This window comes from Miniopterus schreibersii (assembly GCF_964146895.1).
Source record: "Miniopterus schreibersii genome assembly, chromosome: 16".
Taxonomy (NCBI): Eukaryota; Metazoa; Chordata; class Mammalia; order Chiroptera; family Miniopteridae; genus Miniopterus; species Miniopterus schreibersii.
This window is the reverse complement of record NC_138116.1, coordinates 3,934,022-3,951,988: the sequence shown is the minus strand read 5'-3', so window position 1 is coordinate 3,951,988 and position 17,967 is coordinate 3,934,022. Positions and strand designations below refer to the sequence as shown.

General features: G+C 55.9%; 1 protein-coding gene and 1 long non-coding RNA gene across 3 annotated transcripts; one reads left to right on the top strand and one right to left on the bottom strand.

The window, feature by feature from the left end:
- Positions 1-230: 230 nt before the first annotated feature.
- LOC308546519 lies at positions 231-10,449 on the top strand. Of its 2 annotated transcripts, none has more exons than XR_013997348.1 (4): positions 231-286; positions 7,131-7,283; positions 8,076-8,190; positions 9,940-10,449. It is a non-coding gene; the product is annotated as an uncharacterized lncRNA (long non-coding RNA). The 2 variants fall into 2 exon arrangements; XR_013997349.1 differs by lacking the exon at positions 231-286 and adding an exon at positions 717-783.
- FADS6 (fatty acid desaturase 6) lies at positions 841-16,163 on the bottom strand. The gene is made up of 6 exons (XM_081115559.1): positions 15,974-16,163; positions 15,231-15,397; positions 7,214-7,394; positions 6,450-6,637; positions 5,172-5,351; positions 841-4,585 (listed from the first exon to the last, which is right to left on the bottom strand). Exons 1-6 carry the CDS (start codon positions 16,134-16,136, stop codon positions 4,436-4,438), a joined length of 1,029 nt encoding a protein of 342 aa, XP_080971685.1. The 5' UTR covers positions 16,137-16,163; the 3' UTR covers positions 841-4,435.
- Between the last annotated feature and the right edge of the window lie 1,804 nt (positions 16,164-17,967).

The following is a 17,967-nucleotide window of genomic DNA, read 5'->3' as shown; positions in this document are numbered from 1 at the left end:
TCTTCACCCTCCCTCCAATTATCTGAAGTTTAGAGTTAAAGGAGAGCAAATCCCCATCGCTGTTTCAGTCCCGCCGGAAGGAGGTAACCAATTAGAGAGGAGTTTACTCAGCCTCGCGTCGCTGGTTGATGACGCAAAGCGCCTTTCCCTTTTGATAGGTAGTCCCCGGTTGCTTGGTTTCCTGCTAGCCAATCAGCAGTGAGTTCAAGCAAACCCGGAAGTCGGGGGGAAAAAGGGGCCCGCCTGGAGCTCAGCGGCTCTTTTCACTGACCAGGATGCTCTACAGGTAGGACCCCCAGCAAGATGCCCACATGAGAAATGTCCACACCTGTAGAGAGTTTTTATGAAAATTTATTTGAGACAAAACTGATTAAAGAGGGCACATAAGGACGATTATATGAAGATGGCAGAAAGCAAGGCAGAGCTTGGGCTGCGGGATCGCTAACTAGATTGTGTGCTCTCTTGAGGGCGATGACAGCCTGGAGAGGTGTTGCATATGGTATATCAAAAACGTGTTAACCTAGATGCACGGGAACAATGGGCAGGACTGGCTTAAAAACCTACTGAAGAAGTTATAGGCCTGGGACGTGACTGCCCACCACGACCTGCCCATTCAGGAATTTACGATCAGATCGCCCTGTGAGGTTACTTTCTGTGGAACCCCTTTTTTCTTCCACACAGATTTTGTCCTGCGTGACTCACCCCTTTCCTTTACGCAGGTGAGGAAATGGAAGAAGCGATTTGCCCCAGGTGCTATGGACAGAGCCAGATCTTGTCCCTGAGGTGAGGGAGGCACTGGCCTCAGTGCAGAATTTAAGAAAGCACCAAAAACCTCAGTGATCAACATAATAGTTTAATGCAGCACTTTCAAAGAGCAAAATTAATGCAAACCAAAAAAGCCCCACGATGAACAAAGTAGATTTGTAAATGACAGGATCTGTGATCATAGCTGACCCAGGAAGCCTCATGCCAGCTTCAGCTTCCTTTTCTCTCACAGACCCTCTTGTCAAATGCTTCCCTGGAGAAGCCTTTCCTGACCCATCCTCTCCCAGACTGGTTTAGGGCCCCTTCTTGTCCTCTTAACACTCTACCCAATTGTTATTACATTGCCTTATGGCTTTTAATTGAAGTGTAACAGAAAGTGCACAAATCAGAAGTGTACTGTTTGATGAATTATCACAAGATGTAATCATGTAACCACCACCCAGATCAAGAAGTAGAACATGGCCAGCACTCCAGGAGCCCCTTGTGCCCCTTCTCATCACTTCCCCTCCCTCCTAATGTTCCAATTTCTAGTAAGTCCCTGCATTTTGTGCCTGTCCCACTAAACCAGGAATGGGTAAACTGTGGCTTGCAGAGCAAATCCTACCCAATACCTGTTTTTGTACTATACACAAACTAATGGTTTTTACACTCTTACGTGTGTATTTTTTAATGTAAAGAATATTTTGTGATGTGAAATTACACAAATTTAAAAAAATTATTGGAACACAGTCATACTCATTTCTGTACATATGTCTATAGCTATTTCGCTCTTTGATGGCACAAAATGCTTTGAGTATTTGTGACAGAAACCACGTGGTACACAAAGCCCAAAATATTTAGTACCTGGCCCTTTCCAGAAAAACTCTGTTAACTCCTGCACTAGACTGTAAGCTCCAGAGGCTGGGGCCCAGTCTCATTCACTCTTCTCTCCCCAGAGCTTCTCACAGTGCCTGGCACATAAAGGATGTTCATAAAGAGTTTGTCTTATGATAATTAATCATATCATTTATTATCCTTTCCCATGGGAGGAAGAGAAGGAGACTTAGGATCAGATAAGACAGAAAGCCCTAGAGGGCTCCTCTCCCAGAGGCACTATGTTTGCTGGTTAAGAGCAGGGGTTCTGGAGTCGGACACACTGGGTTCAAATCCTTCTTCTACCATTTACCATTCTCATCTGACATTGAGAAACTTAATCCCTCCAAGGTTTATCTTCACAACATGTAGCATGATGGAAAACAGTCCCACGTGCATATAAAGATTAAAATTAAATGGAATGGGGAAAGAAATGTGCCATAAGTTTTGAATAGATGGTAGCTGTCATCATTATCATCAATATTATTGCCTCAGATATGCCTGTGTAGATTAGATCTTAGGTCACTGCAGAGCCCTAGAAGGGCCTCATTCCCTCCTGTCACCTCCCCTCCCCTCCAAGCCCCATGCATCCCAGTCCACATTCTCAGAATAGCAGAAAATCAAGTCTCAGGATGATCAAGCAGCTTGTTCCCAGGAGCCTGTGGTGCAGCCAAGTCTGGTACCAGGGCCTCCAGCCGCTGCCCAGTCCCCACTCAGGCCCAGATCGATAACAATGAGTCACTGGTTATGGATTAGGATGGTTTTAATCATTAGCCAGGACTATGCAATGGGGCCTTTTCTGACATTGGATTTTTCACGTGGAGATTTGGCAGTTTGATTAGTCATACTCCTGGACCTTAAGGCCATTTCTGAGCTACTGATGTACTTCAAAAGAGCAGCAGTAAAGTATAGCAAAGCAGTAGGCTCGGGAGGCTGCCAAGCCTGCCTCGTTCCAAGCGGGCTGCTTGGATCCAACACTGCTGATCAGTCAGCCTGTCAGCAGGAAACAGATGGCGCTCTTGACAGTGCTGATCGCAGAGAGTTTAATGAAGGAACTTTCTACAGAGGTGTGAGCAGCATTAAGGGACAGGTGAAGCACCCCTGGGCTACCAACAGCTGGAAGCCACTACCACCCAGGCCCTGAAGGGGCGAAGGAAGGGGCTGTTTCAGAGGTAGAGTTGTAGCAGGAGCTGTGGCCTTCAGCAGAGAACGGCAGGGTGGAGAGGAGTGGGGAAAGGACGGGGAGAGCCAAATGGCAGCTACCCGGCAGAGCCATCTAAGGCCACACTAGAGATGGGCTCTCGCAACAGGACCAAGCTTAGAGAATGCCTTTCTCCTGCCATCTGAGCCCTCACCCAATACCACTTGCTGACATTGAGCCTCGACTCAGCGGCAGCGTGCCTTTCGCCCACCCAGGGACTTCCCTGAAAAGCAAGGCCATTATGCACTCAGAACATGCTGTTCATGTTTTCAGCCTGGGATGATTTTGTCACCACCACCCCCCTACCCAAGGGACATTCATCAGTGTCTTTAGACTGTTCTGATTGTCACAACTTGGATTCCTGGCATATAGTGGGTAGAAGCTAGGGATGCTGCTAAACACCCTACAATGCACGGGACAGCCCCATCAACAGAGAATTATCCTGCCAAAATGTCTAGTGCCAAGGTGAGAAACTCTGTTTTAAACTGACTGCTCTGGCCTCCTTCTCTGGCCCTCCTCAGCCTCCAGCTGGGCCTTCTTTGCACCCCCTCTTCCAGCCTCCAGCCAGGGCAGCTCCCAACCCTCCCAAGTCTGCCCACTGTAGGCTGACTCTCAGTGGTATCCCCAGCCTCTCCCTCTGGCGTCACGAGTTCCCTTACATTCCCGCCTCCCTCCCAGGCTGCGGACGATGTGATGTGTTCACAGCCCAGCCCAGCCCTTGGCTTCCAGCTCTTGTATTTGCACCCACCCTCCTTCTCCGTTTCCTCTCTAAAGCCACCTGTCCTCCAGGCCCTGTGCCCATCACCCCCATCAGCCTGTTACCTTCTCAGGAATTTTTCTCTCTCACTTGGTCATTCTTCCAGATCCCCTCCTTCCAAGTATCATGGAACAAAGCAGCCTTTTTCCAGAGCTGGCCAAGATCATGCTCAAAGCTATTTATACTTTCTCCCCTACTTCCAGAACCTGGAATGTTCTTTATAAAACACACTTTGATCTCGCTGATGCTGCGGCTCTTGGGAGCTGCTGAGCCAGTGTCTTGCACAGGCTTCTCTGGCTGGGAAACTAGGAAGTTCTGCCAAAAGTGACTTCCCCTGTGATCCCTGGGGAGAGAGCTCCTTAGGAGACAGAGGCTCCAAGGGCACAGGAAGAAGCAGTGGCCAACTAAGTATGTGACTCTCCCAGTGCCAGGGAGGCCCTAGCTGAAGGCTGACCCTGCTCTCTCCATGCCCCCTCCTAGCCTGCCCCCTGCACAGGCCTCTCCTCACCCGGTCACCCTCCCTTAGTCCTACCCAGGCTCAGGCGGAGTGGGGAGGGATCCAGCAGTTTAGTCCTGAGATGAAGTTGGCCAGAATACCCAGCCACCTTTATTCCTTTCCTCCAGACACCCCTCAAAACTCAGCAAAGCAAGCGGGGCAGGTGACCCCCCAGGTCCCCCAGCACGAGCTCCCTGCCTCCCTGCCCACCCAGGGCCTCCACACTCTAGGTCCGCCACCAGTAGCCCAGCCACGCCCTCTGGGGAAGGGCCTGCGCCCTCCTGGCCCCAGGAATGGCAAGCAAAAAAGGAAGAGCCAGGGTTGGGCCTGGGAAGGGGAGCAGGGTACTGTGCCCGCCCACCCCTCATTGCAGCCCCACCAGCTCAGTGATGGGAGGGGTCTGCACCATGAACTCCTCGTAGCGACTGAGAAACAGCCGGAAGCGAGCGAGGTAGGTGTCCTGGTTGTAAGGCAGCTGCTTCTCCCGGAGGAACTGGGATACCACGGGCTTCACCTGCCAGAAGGTGGGTGGGAGGAGGGGCCACTGAGCCCAGACTGGACTGCGGCAGGCCCATCCCCATTGGGGCCCTTCTCTTCCCAGCCCCCAGTTTCTGCTTTGCTCCATAATGCTTGGGGGGGGGGGGGGAGTTGGAGAATCCCTGCCTCTCCCCCTCCTAGAAGACAGGAGAAAGAGGGACATACTTCTCCACAGCATCCCCCATCCTCCTTGCTATGGTGGCCGCCAACCATGGCTCCCTTTTAGCAGCACCTACTGTGTGCCCAACATCTCAGATCCATTTCTCCACTTCATGCTCAAGGCCTGTGAGCGTAAGCACTGCTCACTCTTCATCTGCCCGGAACAGATGAGAACACTGAGGTTCAGGGACAGCCAGGGAGCTTGTTAAGTCCCACTGCTAGTAAGAAACCCATGTGTCTCTGACCAGAAGCCCACACTGCTGCTTACACAGTGGACTGCCCTTCCTGGGGACCTCTGACCGGGCCAGGTGGGGGACTCTCTGCAGGCAAACGCTGAAGGTTACCCACCCCCTGCTCTCAAACAGTCCCTTTGTGCCAGCCCCTCCAGCTCGACCCTCATCTACCTTGAGGCACATGTTGTCGGAGAGCTTGGGGAACAGGTGGTGCTCCACGTGGCAGCTGATGATGGAGTGGCCGAACGCCCAGTCCAGCACGGGCAGGCGGGGCAGGTTGAGCACACCCAGGCTCATCATGTGAATCCGTCGGGGCTTCTTGTCCCGGGAGAACATGGGCAGCCCGATGTGCTGTGACATACAACGCGGGTCATGGCCTGGGCCGTCCCCGTACCTCCCCACCCTGCCCCAGTGTCCTCACCTAGCACTCAGGGATCAGTGGGGCCTTCTGCCCCCCACTCCCGCTCCGGCGGGACCTGGTAGAGGCGCGAGGAGGCTGTGCCCTGAGCTCAGTCTCTTCCATCTCTGGGCCTCTTGCCCCGACTCTACAGTGAGGGGCTTGGCCTGGGTACCCCTCAGATCCTGTGGTCCTCTACAGCTCTCGACCACCTGTTTGCTCTCATGTCACTATGTCTGGACCTCTGTGCCGCTTTCACCAATCAAAATCCTGTTCATCATTCAAGGTCAAGTTTGCACCTGCAAGTATTTTTTCACTTGACGGGTTTGTATAAATGCCTTCTCTGGTCCTGGTCCGGTGGCTCTGTCTTTTGGAGCATTGTCCGTGCACCAGGAAGGTTGCAGGGTTCGATTCGTGGTCAGGGCACATACCCAGGTTGTAGGTTCGATACCCAGTTGGGTGAGGATTTTTAAAAAATAAAAGTAAATGCCTCCTCTGCCAGGCATTGTCCTAAGTCTAAGGGACAGGAAGGGAACAGGAGCTCCCATTCTAGCAAGTCAGGCAGACAGGACACACTATGGATTAAAGTCTTCATGGCAGCGTGGTCAGTGCAGAGATGGTGATGGGCAGGATGCTCTAACCCAGGGTCTTCACTGGTTCAGGGAGCAGGGAGGTGTTTGTCCCTGTGGAAATGGCCTGGGACAGTGCGCTGAGCCCCTCCCTCCCAGGGAGACCTCCATCTCCAGCTCCTCCGTCCGCTGCCTCGTGGCTATGCTGGGGCCTTGGGGTCGTCACAGTAAGCCCCCCGAGGGCAGGGGCTGGGGGCTAATCACTTGTGTCCCCACGGGGCTTAACCAAGTGCCCCAGGGCACAGACCGCTCTTAACAAATCTTCGGTCCCCACATGAGTGGCAGCCGGCATTGAGGAGAAGCAGATTCCTTACCCAAGCCCACAGCTCTCCTCCCGACCCGCAGAGAGGAGCAGAGGGCTGGGCAGGAGGTGGCGGGACGCTCCCGCCGCAGCCCCGCAGCGCCCTGGGCGGGGGCGCTCACCTGGAAGATGTTAACATGGAGATAGGGGTGGGCCAGCAGGGATCTGGTGCTGAGCATGCAGACCAGGGCCGAGCCCGGGCTCTGGAAGCCAGACACGTTCCGGAGCAGCCAGTAGTGAGAATAAAGGCCCAGGGAGATCAGGCCCAGCGCCCGCAGAGCTGCCCCGAGCTTCGCCTTTCTCAGCCTCTCTGCCAGAAGGGGAGAAACAGTGAGGGGGCGGGCAGGGCTCAGGTCCCAGCTGGCTCCCTGGGGGCCCACTGGTGCTAACTAGGTGACCTAGGTCAGCCACACACAGCCCTGGAAGTAGACTCACCCACGTTACGGATGAGATGGAACATCAAGCAACTTGGCCAAGGTCACTCTGATAGTCACTGGTGGCCTGGGGCCTGGATCCAGGTCTGCCTGCCCCCAGCCCTGCTCCTTCCAACAGAGGACATTGCTCCCATGATATTAAAAATTCTAATATGCAGCGTTTTTCCATCTCTGACCTCACTGTGCTTTCACACCACCCTTGAGGAGCGGGTAAGAACCTGAGGCTCAGAGAGGTTAAGTTACCTGCCTGAGGTCACCAGCCAGTAGTGGCTAAGCCAGACTTGGCCCGGGTCTGAGGCTCTTTCCACCCTGCCTGGCTGTCTCGGAAAGTTTCTGTCCAGCCATAACTCGGAGCTCCCCTCCTCACAGGCAGCCTGCCCGAGGGGAGGAGGAAGGCAGAGAAGGGAAGGCTGGGTCTCCGCAGCGGACTCGGACCTCGGCCACATACTCACCGACAGCCACCAGTGGGGTGATGATGGGGATCGAGAGAGGAGCGAGGAACATGTAGACATAGGCGTTGAGGTAAGGCAGCCTCCACGTGCTCGAGTCCCCCAGGCCCAGCACGTTGGTGTAGCCATGGTGCATTTTGACATGTCCATACTTGGCCTCCTCGGCAGGGAAGGCCGTGCACACCTAGAGGAGGGAGCCGGAAAGGGCACCAGGGCCCATGGCAGTGCAGCCAAGCAAAGCAGGGCCTTTGGGCGCCTCGGGAACACCCCACCCTCCAGGGCCTTCCTGCCTCACTTACACCCCTAGCTAATCAACCTTGACCATCAACTCTCAGGTATCTGTGACCACAGAGTGGCAGCCAGTCAAACCAACTGTGTCCACTTGGTGTGGCACTGCAAAGTGTCAGGGAGCATAAGGCCAGCCCCTCGGATTGCCACTCTGCCCCTGACCATCCAGGCAAGCCTGCAAGCCCGAGAGGATTGGACAAGTCACGTTCCGGGCATCGGATTGCAATTGTTTTGTTTGTGTTTATCTTGGAAACATCTGTACCTTCACTGCCGTACTTTGCATCCTGAGCCTACTGCAAGGAGGGGAGGGGAGTGGGTGGGGTCTGGAGGAGAAGGGGGGCCATGTCCTAAACTGTCCAGGAGGGTGGCAACTGGGGAGGGTGCCGCCAAGAGCTAACTTCTCCCTAGGGGTGGCTCTTCTATGGCATTTGTGGGTTTCTCCAAAGCTGGTCAAGAGCAGCAGCCCTCTGACTCCAAACATAGTCTTTCTGGATGCAAAAGAGGGGCTAAGGTGTTTCTTATGCAGATATATGCAAATGAACACGCAGATAGCAGCCTCCTCCAATATTTGATCCAGGCCACACACAAGATGCTGCTAATTGCACTGGAGATGGTGCTGCCTGTTTCCGGCAGAACATGAAGGGTTTCCCAGTGCCAATCCGTGAGCCTCTTCAAGAGCAGGAGACCCCTGGGTGAGTACTTTGCATTCGGCACTTTGCGTGGGTGACTCGTTAACCTTCCAGCCCGGGCCTGGGTGGTGTTATCACCCACTGTAAACACACGGAAACTGACAGAGGCCACGTGACCACCCAGGTCACTCAGCTATGTAGGCAGCAGGGGCGGATTGGAACCCAGCTCTCATCCAAGACCAGCCATAAGGCCCCTGAGACCAGCCACTGGCCGCCACAGAGCAGGACCCAGGCTCTGGGACCAGGCAGCAGAGGCAAAACCAGGAGACACCAAAGGACACTGTCTTAACGCTCTGTGCAGAGACTTCTCCTTTGGGATGAAGTGAAGCAGAAATGTAGCCAGAAGCTCTATCTAAAGGACACTGAGGAGCACAGGTAATGATGTCACAACTGCAGTTTTACAAAAGGTGTCACAAGCCAGTGCTGTACAGGGTCCTGGGAAGGCAGGGGGCAGAAAGTAAATGCTAATTCAGGGGCAGCGTTGCTGTGGAGTCCGGGAAAACAAGCCCAGCTGCTTTGCTCTTGGATGATGTAACCCCCGGGGGCGGGATTTGCTGTCTGTTTTTGTAACCTCTACAGAGGGATGGAACCTGGGGGAGGCTCAGGAGGGTGGGCAGGTAACCTGTGGTTTAAAGCAACATCTCTTCCAAGCTTGCCATCCCCGAGGACCTGCCCGCTCAAGAGGGCACAGCATTGGGGCCCCTTGGTTGGTTCAAGTTGGTGGCAGAAATCTGGCTCGGGCACAAGGGCTCTGCAGCCAGGGTCTGTTTTGAGCCTCACGGTTCTGGCCCATGTGGAAGAAGCAACTGTTTTTCACTGCTCCTTCCATGCCCTTCTGCTCTAAGGGTCAGTCCTCTCCACTTTGCTTCTTACTTCAAGAAATGTCAGCTGGATTGTCAATAAATCAACAAATAACAAGTGCTGGCGAGGCTGTGGAGAAAAAGGAGCCCTCGTGCACTCTTGGTGGGAGTGCAGACTGGTGCAGCCACTGTGGAAAGCAGTATGGAGGTGCCTCAGAATATTACAAATAGAGCCGCCATATGACCCAGCGATTCCACTAATCTGAAAAAATATAAGCACCCCTATGTTCACTGCAGCATTATTTACAATAGCCAAGATCTGGAAGCAACCTGAGTGCCCGTCAGTAGGTGAGTGGGTAAAGAAGGGTGCATACATACAATGGAGCAGGACTCAGCCATGAAAAGGAATGAAATCTTGCCTGCTGCAAGAACATGGATGGACCTAGAGGGCATTATGCTAAGTGAAGTATGTCCGACAGAAGGGCAAATACTGCATGATCTCATTACATGTGGAATCTAAAGAACATGAAAAAACAAAGCCAAACAGACTCCAAAATACTGAGAACAAACTAACGGTTGCCAGAGGGAGGGGGTTAGAGGTGAGAGCTCTTTAAAAACAGAAATATTAGCTGTCTGCTTCGTGACAAAGTTGATTTTCCTCCTGGTGCAAGCTCTGCCTCTCCTCCCAGACCCGGAGCTGACCACTCTGGACAGCAATGCCAGGAGCCACCTGCAGCCTGAGCCAGGCCCGCAGGGGCCGGCAGAGGCTCCCAGTCAGGCTCTCAGCCATGGGTCCAGACCCAGGGACGCAGGGAGACAGGCTGCCTATTGGGTATGTGGCGTGTGATCTGTGACTCAGGACACACTGAGTCTGTGTACGACTTGCCTTTTTATGTGAATGAGAACAGATTTGAGGCTGTTTCTAGAACACCGGATTCTCACCCCCGTCTAGATGTTCTTTCAGGAGAAGAGGGGGAAGGAGTGGATTTAGGCGAGAAGGGGAGGCGCACACAGGTTACAGCGTGTCCAGGCGCGCCCGCACCCATCGATCGGAGGGCAGTGGGACATGGCCTCGTGCTGCGGAGGTAGCTGGAGAATGGACCGGCCCGCTGTGAAGCGTTATTTAAAGGTCTCGCCCAAGAGGACTCCACATCCAGACCCAGAGAAACTTCTGGAAGCCTCAAGGTTGGTGCTGCTTCTTGATGATCACCACCCTCTGTGCTCAAGTGGCCACACTATGCGAAGGGCGGGCGTCGGTGTAGTGCCTCTTAACATCTTCTCTCAGCTAAATACGGGGGCCCCAAATCTCGGATTCATTCGTTCGTTCGTTCGTTCATTCATTCATTCATTCATTCATTCATTCAGTTGTTTGTCCACTAAAGTGTCCTCAAATCTCTGCCACTGGCCAAAGGCCATAGTCTAATTTCTTCTTTGAATGGGTAATGTGTTTACCTAAATCAGAACGCACAGCTCAGGCGGGCGGCCTCCGTCTTCCGCCCAACTGCCCTGGGGGTAAGGGAGGCTCTCCATCTCTGCACAGTCCTCTAGCATTTTCCTTTCATTTCTTAAACAAACAATACTTTGCAGGATTAAAAAACATCACGATAAAATTATGACCCAACCGAAGATGGGTGTCAAATAGGTCGCTCTGCTAGGCTGGAAGGGGAGGAACAGGATGAGGCAGTTGCCGGGCCAGAGGCCGTCGGGCTGGGGCGGCTGGGGCGTGAGGGCGGGAAGGGCAGGCACCAGGCAGAGTACAGGAGAAAGGCAAGAACTGGGGGGGGGGGGGAGGACAAGGCCAGGCTTCCAGCTCAGGGCCAGGGGCATGGTGGGGCCACTCGGTAGGGGGGCAGCAGGCATGGACAGGATGAGAAAAAGGGGCTGGGGTCATCCCCAGGGCAGCCTCCCTCAGGCAGGACGGACCCCAGGCTGGAGTGCGCCCAGCTCCCATTCCTCCCCCCAGCTCCTCTCACTGATGCCCAGCGGCTGGGCAGCCCCGTCATGCTGGCTTCATTGTTGGGGGGCCTCTGGGGCTCCACGGGCTGTGGCGACAGGCTCGTCAGACAAAGTATAGGACGGCCAGATACATCTGAATGTCAGATAAAGAACCAGTCAGTTTTTGTAGCCACACACCCCCAACACTGCCTGCCTGCTCTTGTCGTTTATCTGCAGTTCAAGTTTACCTGGGCGTCTCTATTTGATTTGCTGCCCCCACAGTGAGAGTACAAGTTCCTGATGGGAGTCCTCAGGCACAGCGCAGGCTCTGTGAGAATTCAGGGATGTCAGCAGCTAATTTGTCCGCTAATGTGCCCTCGGACCTGCGCCGCTGGCCAAAGGTAGTTGTCTAATTTATTTTTTGAATAGGTAATGTGTTTACATAATTCAGAATTTGAGAGTGTGCAGTAACCGGTCTTCTTCCTCCCCCTTTGGACAAGGGAAGGACAGTGGTGAGGGCCGAAGCCAGAGGACCCCTGCACCCCGTCCTGATGGGAGCAAGCGGGCTGAATGTGGTCAGCGCTGAGCCCATCAGCAGCTCCAAGAACATTCTCTACCCTTTCAGGCTGTGTCCCCAGTAATCTCTTAGCTCCTCTTCTTGGCACACATGCCTCCCTTTCTCCAGGGTCCCCATTAGATTCTAGTGACCCCATATTTCTGTGGGTCCCTCGTGCACTGTGCTGTTTCCCATGTCTGTGCCTTTGACATCTGTTGCATCCAAAACCACCTTCCTGCTCTGGGCCAACCCTGTCCTGGAAGCATCTGCTTCAGACACTCTCCCCAGGGCTTCTCAGCCTCCACACTTTTTTTTTTTTTAATTGATTTTTAGAGGGAAAGAGAGGGGGAGAGAGAGAAACATCGATGTGAGAGTGGAACACTGATCAGCTGCCTCCTGCACGCCCCCTATCAGGGATTGAACACTCAACCCACAACCTGGGCATGTACCCTGATGGGGAATTGAACCGGCTGGCACTGAGCCACACAGGCCAGGGCAGCTGCGGCACTCTGGACATTTGGGCTGAGTCATTCTATGTTCTGGGGACCTGTCCTGTGCATTGTAGGGTGTTCAGCAGTATCCCTGGTCTCTACCCACTAGATGCCAGTCACACACACATACACACACGTCAGTCGTGAGAGCCAAAAATGTCTGCGGACATTGCCAGTGTCCCTGCCCCGCTCCCACCTCTCTGTGCCCATGGCCTCACACCACCTGGTTGATGGCGCCATCAGGTTCTGCCTGCCCGGCTGCCAGCCCCACCACATGCCAGCTGAGCAGCCTCGGGCAAGTGACTTAAACTCCCCCCTGACCAGTGTTTCCTCATCTCAAAGTGAGTAACAGGTAATAACAGCTTAGACCACATGAGGAGGCGTGGCTATTAAACGAGGTAATTGGTGTAAAGTACACAGGAAGCAGCCACTAAGTGTCAGCTGGTACAATCGGGATTTTTCTTATTTTGAGGCCATTTGTGTGTCTGTTCCCCCCCTGGATTCCGAGCCCCTGGGGAACTGGAAGCGTGTCCTTCAGGTTGTGTCCCCAGCACCCAGCGGAGGGCTTGGCAGGGAGCAGAAGCTCACTAATGCTGAGTGCACTGCTCGGCCCCCAAAGCTTGCCACCCAATCTTCCAGGCAGCCCCTGCCGCCCTCGAAACAGCCCCGCTTTTCTCTACAAGCCCCTCCCTCAAGGGATCATTGGACTCAATACAGTCCTTCATAGCCCACTGCCTGGCCTTGGCCTTGCTCAGGGGCAGGCCCACTAGATGCCAGTAACGCACACACATGCACACGCCTCAGCCGTGCAAGCCCACCCGGGTCCCGCCACCAGGAGCCAGGCTTTACAGACCCACAAGAGTAGGAGCCACCACGAGACCCCCTTCCCAGAGTCGGGCTCATCCCCGAGGAAGCCACACCAAAGCTGGGAGTGGGGGGTTAGGGGCTGCTTGAAAGTATTTGGGGAACCTGCCCGTGATGAAACGGCTTAGAACACAGAGAACAACTCAGGCCCACAACTGCACTAATGTCAGTTTCCCGGTTTTCCTACTGACCAGCACTTACATAAATGTAATTATTGGGGAGAACGGGGTAAAGGGTTCACCGACCTCTCTATACTATTTTTGCAACATCCTGTGAATCTGTAATTATTTCAAAAATAAAAGTTGTGGGTTTTTTTAACAAAAATATATTTTGGACTGCAGATCTGAGTTTGCTCTCTAAATTAATTAAAAAAAAAAAAGTCATAGCTGAGCCTACGCAGTCTAACACACCTGGGAGCTCGGGTGGAGAAATGTAGACAGAAGGTCAGAGAGAGAGACAGCCCTGAGCATCAAGGCCACACTGAACTTTTGGGAAGAGAACATTCGAGCATTATGGCCAGGCTGGGGGTTCTTGGCCCTGTTTCCACCACCACAAAGGACTTGGATGAAGGTGGGGGCATTCCCCCGGGTGACACTCTCTCCCGGGGTAGAGCTGGCCTGCGCTCCCTTTGGACCAGCTGTGACTCAGGAAGTTGAGACACAATAGAGCTTAGTAACCTGTACAGCCTGTCCTCACCTACTCTGAGGAGGATGGTGAGTGACACGCAGGAGAGTCCCCTAAGGCCCTCTGATTTCAGGAGCTGATCCTTCCCAAGCTTCAGTACTTAAGCCACGTGACCCTGCCCACCCACCTTGTCCCCCCTTCCTGTGGCCCTTCACTGGCAGTCCCCAAGAATATCAGCGAGGACAGGGAGGGGCGGGCACTCTTGCAGGGGAGGCCAGGGTTATCAGTGGGCTGGAGAGAGGGTCAGAGGTACGCTAGGAGGCCTGGAACATTCTCGTGTAGACAGAAGTGGAACTTCAGAGGGAGGCTCATGCTGGTGTGGGGAGGTGTGTATGGTTTGGGATATTTCAGCAGAGAAACGACAACAGCCCGAAGTGTCACCGCCCCCTCCATCCTGCTTGCCCCTCCCCCCAGATCCAAGGGGTCAGAGAGGGTGAGGTCCTGTCCACCCCTACTGGAGCCAGCAGACCCTGAGACAAGCCCGGCGAAAGCTGGGTGCCCCAGGAAAGCCAGCGATGCTCGGCTAACACCCAAGGATTAGACTGGTCTATAGTGACGGGGTCTTCTGAGGGCCAGGGCGTGGGAAGAGCACAGATACCCAACAAAAAGAGGGGACAGCGGGACATGGGAGAAGAGGAGAGTCAAGGTCCAAGAAGGTCCTGGGCAGCCAGAGCCACAGCCAACAGCCCCCTGAACGTTCACGCACACACACAGTTCTGTCTGCTTTGTGTAACCGCATCAACCTTCCAGTTAAAAACAAACACCACCACCAAACAAGCAGCCAACACTGCTGGTCCTTTCCTCACCACTGATTCATGTCCCCTGCAGGGAACAAAAGCAAAGCTAACATTTGGGGAGCATGGAGGAGCCAGGTCCAGGCCCTAAGTCAAGATCCCAGTGAGTCCTCCTCACGCTGGCTTCACGAGGGGGGTAATGAGGCTATTTCTGTTTATTAGATGAGCAAGCTGACACTCAGATGCTGAATTCCATAACATGCCCAAGGTCAGGTGGCCAGTGGGGATGGGAACCCCACTGAGGAGTGGGGCGCCAAAGGCTGTGCCCTACACTGTCCTCTGCCCGGCAGGCCAGGTGCAGGTCCACCTGGAAAGGAGCGAGGAGGGAACAGAGGGAGCAAGTTCTGAAAAGAAACCAGAGGGCCTGAGACCAGTCCAGAGAGAAGGGCAGCCTGGCCAGCAACCTTTGCCTCCCTGGCCTTACCTGTGGGGGGAAGGCTAAGGCCGGGTGGGGAGGGGGGGAGGAGGGGCACAGGGTAAGGAGAGAGGAGGGTCCTTCCTGGAGCAGACTTGGGGGAGCAAGGAGGGGACTTCTCAGGATGGCTCAGCCATCGCCAGGCATCAGGGGGCACGTGTCCCAGAGGTGGGACACTGCGAGGAGGACACTGTCACCATGTGGGCCAGTGTTGCAGAGAGGTGACAGGGCACCCTCAGGAGAAACGGGCGCCGAGGCCAAGTCCACTGCCATAGGTAGATACTCATGCATCCCTCATGCGGTTCTCTGCCCACAGGTGCCACCACCCTCAAGGGCACACACAGACGCACACACTGTAGTGCCCGCCACACACTCTGGGTCCACATCCCAACAGCTGCAGCCGCTGCCCACGTGGGCACACGCTGCTGTCCACATCTGCACGCTGGCACGGAACCACGAGGTTGCCCGCCCAGTGCCGGCAGCGGCCTCCACTCCCAGGCTCACCTCCACAAAGAAATGTGCCCAGATCTTGCTCCAGCGTTTGGACTCGGTGAGAGCACCATGAGTGGCCAGGTGGCTGCCTTTCACAGTGAGCGTGGAGTGGCTCACACCCAGGATGGTGATGCCCAGGACAAAGACCAGGACGTTCTCAGAACTCAGGCACAGGAACCCTGCCAGGGGGAGAGGGCAGGGTCTTTCTCAGCTTTTGGAGATCTGGGCCCAAGCACCCCAGGTCCCCACTGGTGGAAGCCCAGACCAAAGTCCCACTATGGCCTGAGGGGGATGGGTTGGCTCTCTCTACAGGACTTGGGGACAAAACAGAGCCCCATTGACTCCTCAAGGAGATTCCAGGAGTCTTGATTCTGGGCCCCAGCCAGAGCAGGGATGGGCCTGGGCACCCCGGGGGGTCCAGACCAGGCGAGGTCCAGGGAAACGCCCCCTCCCCCCACCCCTGGTGTTCCCCCCACAGAACATCCTCCCCTCCCCCCGACCACCAGCCTCTCCGTGACCCCTCTCCGCTCTCCCCTCCTCTGCCCTCTCTCCTCCAGCACCCAGGTCCTCTGGGGACACAGGGCAGGGCACCCCAAACAAACTTTCAGATTTGGGGTGTGGCTCTGCATCCTGGGGTCCCCGGCACTCGGCGTCTCCCCAACTGCGCCCCCCAGCCCTCTTCTTTCCCTACCCTGTGCCCGCTCCCACCCCGGCCCCTGTCCCCTGTCCCCTGTCCCCGTCCCCGGGGCCCTCACCCGGCAGCACGGCGAGCAGGCTGAGCGCGAGGACAGCGCCGTCCGCCCCGTGGCGCTCCCACCACGAGCTCGCCCGCACCACGGCCTGGACCCGCGCCTCCAGCTCGCCCAGCAGGGCCTCAGCCCCGCCGCCCGCCCGCGGCGCGCCCTGCGCCGTTTCCATGGGCCCGGCCGCCGGGAGACACCGAGTGTCCGCGGGGCGCGCGCGGCGCGGAGCACGGGCGGGGGCGCGGCGCGCGGGGCGGAGTCACGCGCCCGGCACCCGCCCCGCGTGCTGTGGTTCGCGCTGGGCGCCGGGCGCCTCTGGACCCGGACCAGAACCAGAACCGCCGCAGGAGGAACCGGTAGATGCGCGAGGGTGGGAGGAGCGCTGGCGCGGGGCGCGGCGGGCGCGGCGGGGGCGCGCTGGGACTCTGACCGCCTGACCTCAAGCAACTCCGGTCCCCTCGCCCTGCTCCGGTTGCAGCAATTTTATCCCACAGCCTGAGTGTTTTTCTCGGCAGCACTTGGCAGACGCGTGTCCCGTGGAGGGGAGCCCTCTAGCCCGGTGGTTTGGGGGGTGAGAGGGACAGCTGCAGAGAAAACACATCCAGGCTTCACCATTCCGGGTGGGGTCCCTCCCTCACCCAGGGGTGCCCAGGCCTGAACCCAGGAACGAGGCCACGGCAGACAGCCCCCAAGACTTGGGTCCTGGCCCCTTCCCGCCAGCCCAGCCCCCCCCCCAGCACTGCTCTAGAGGCACAGGCCACTTGGCTCCCTGCAAACCCCCCTCTCCGATTTCGCCTTTTCTCTCTTCTGTTTTACTTTCCCCTGGTCTCACATGGAAGTCCCTCCAAAAATGAAGTCTCCTATGGTGAGGGCAGGAGCCCTTTGGGACGGGGACAGGGACGGACAGAGGCCTGTCAGGAGCACTAATGACAGATTCCTTCCGTCTTCCTTGGCGTTTTCCTTCGTGAACTCTTATGAGCTTGTCCCTCCAGTTCTTTATACAAGGGCAAGATTTCTTTTAGGCTTACAACCTAACAGGCCAGCGCTCACCACCGACGCGTCTGGCTGCTTAAAGCGGCCATTGCCTTTCACATACTTGCTGGGTTGTGTGATTTCCCCACAGCGCTCAAGGACGGTATCAGCCCACCGGAGGTGCAGGAGGCCAGTTTGAGGACTGCTTGGGTCCCCTCGGAGGAGAGGATGCTGAGGGGGGTGGGGACTTTGGGATGGGAGATGGGGGAGTAACAAACTAAGGAAGACTTGAACAGACGGTTCACCAGAGGAAATGCACACACAGCCAATACGCACGTGGAAGGATGCCAACATCACTGGCCTTCGGGGAAATGCCAATTATAACCCCGGCGAGCCCGCCCTCAGCCGCCGGAATGGCTCGGGCTCCCTGCTTGGCTTCTCACAGCAGTTTTTCATGCATTACACTTATTCAACCAATTTTATTGAGCACCTACTATATGCGCGGGCAGTGGGTCGTGGAGCAGCTGAGCCCTCACTGCCGATGGGGGGACAAGTGGCGCAGCCCCTTTGGGAAACAGCCCGGCCTTTCGGGGGAGGGTAAATATCCACCTGCCCATAACCCGGCCCCTCGGCCCAGTGTTCGCCCAGCAGCGCTGAGGAGGCCTCCGCCTGGGACACGTGCCTGAGTGACCATAGCAGCGTCCTTCCCCGCAGCCAAAGTGGAAGCCGCCTCAGTGTCCACCAACAGGAGAGCGGACAGACAAACGGCTACAGCCGTGCAACCTGCGGAATAAGAGGAGCAGCTGGCAGCCATGCAGGTGACAGTGGAGGTGAACTGCCATCTCACCGGCCACGTGCTGGGGAAGGGGCCAGACACAAACGGGACTTGCTGCGAGTCCCCTTACAGAAAGTTCAAGAGCAGGCAGGACTGACAGAGTGGCGGAGATCAGCCAGCAGCTGCTTGAGGGGGCGGGGGGGGGGCGCACACTCGTTGCAAAGGGCCACAAGGAAACTTTCTGGAAGGATGGAAATGC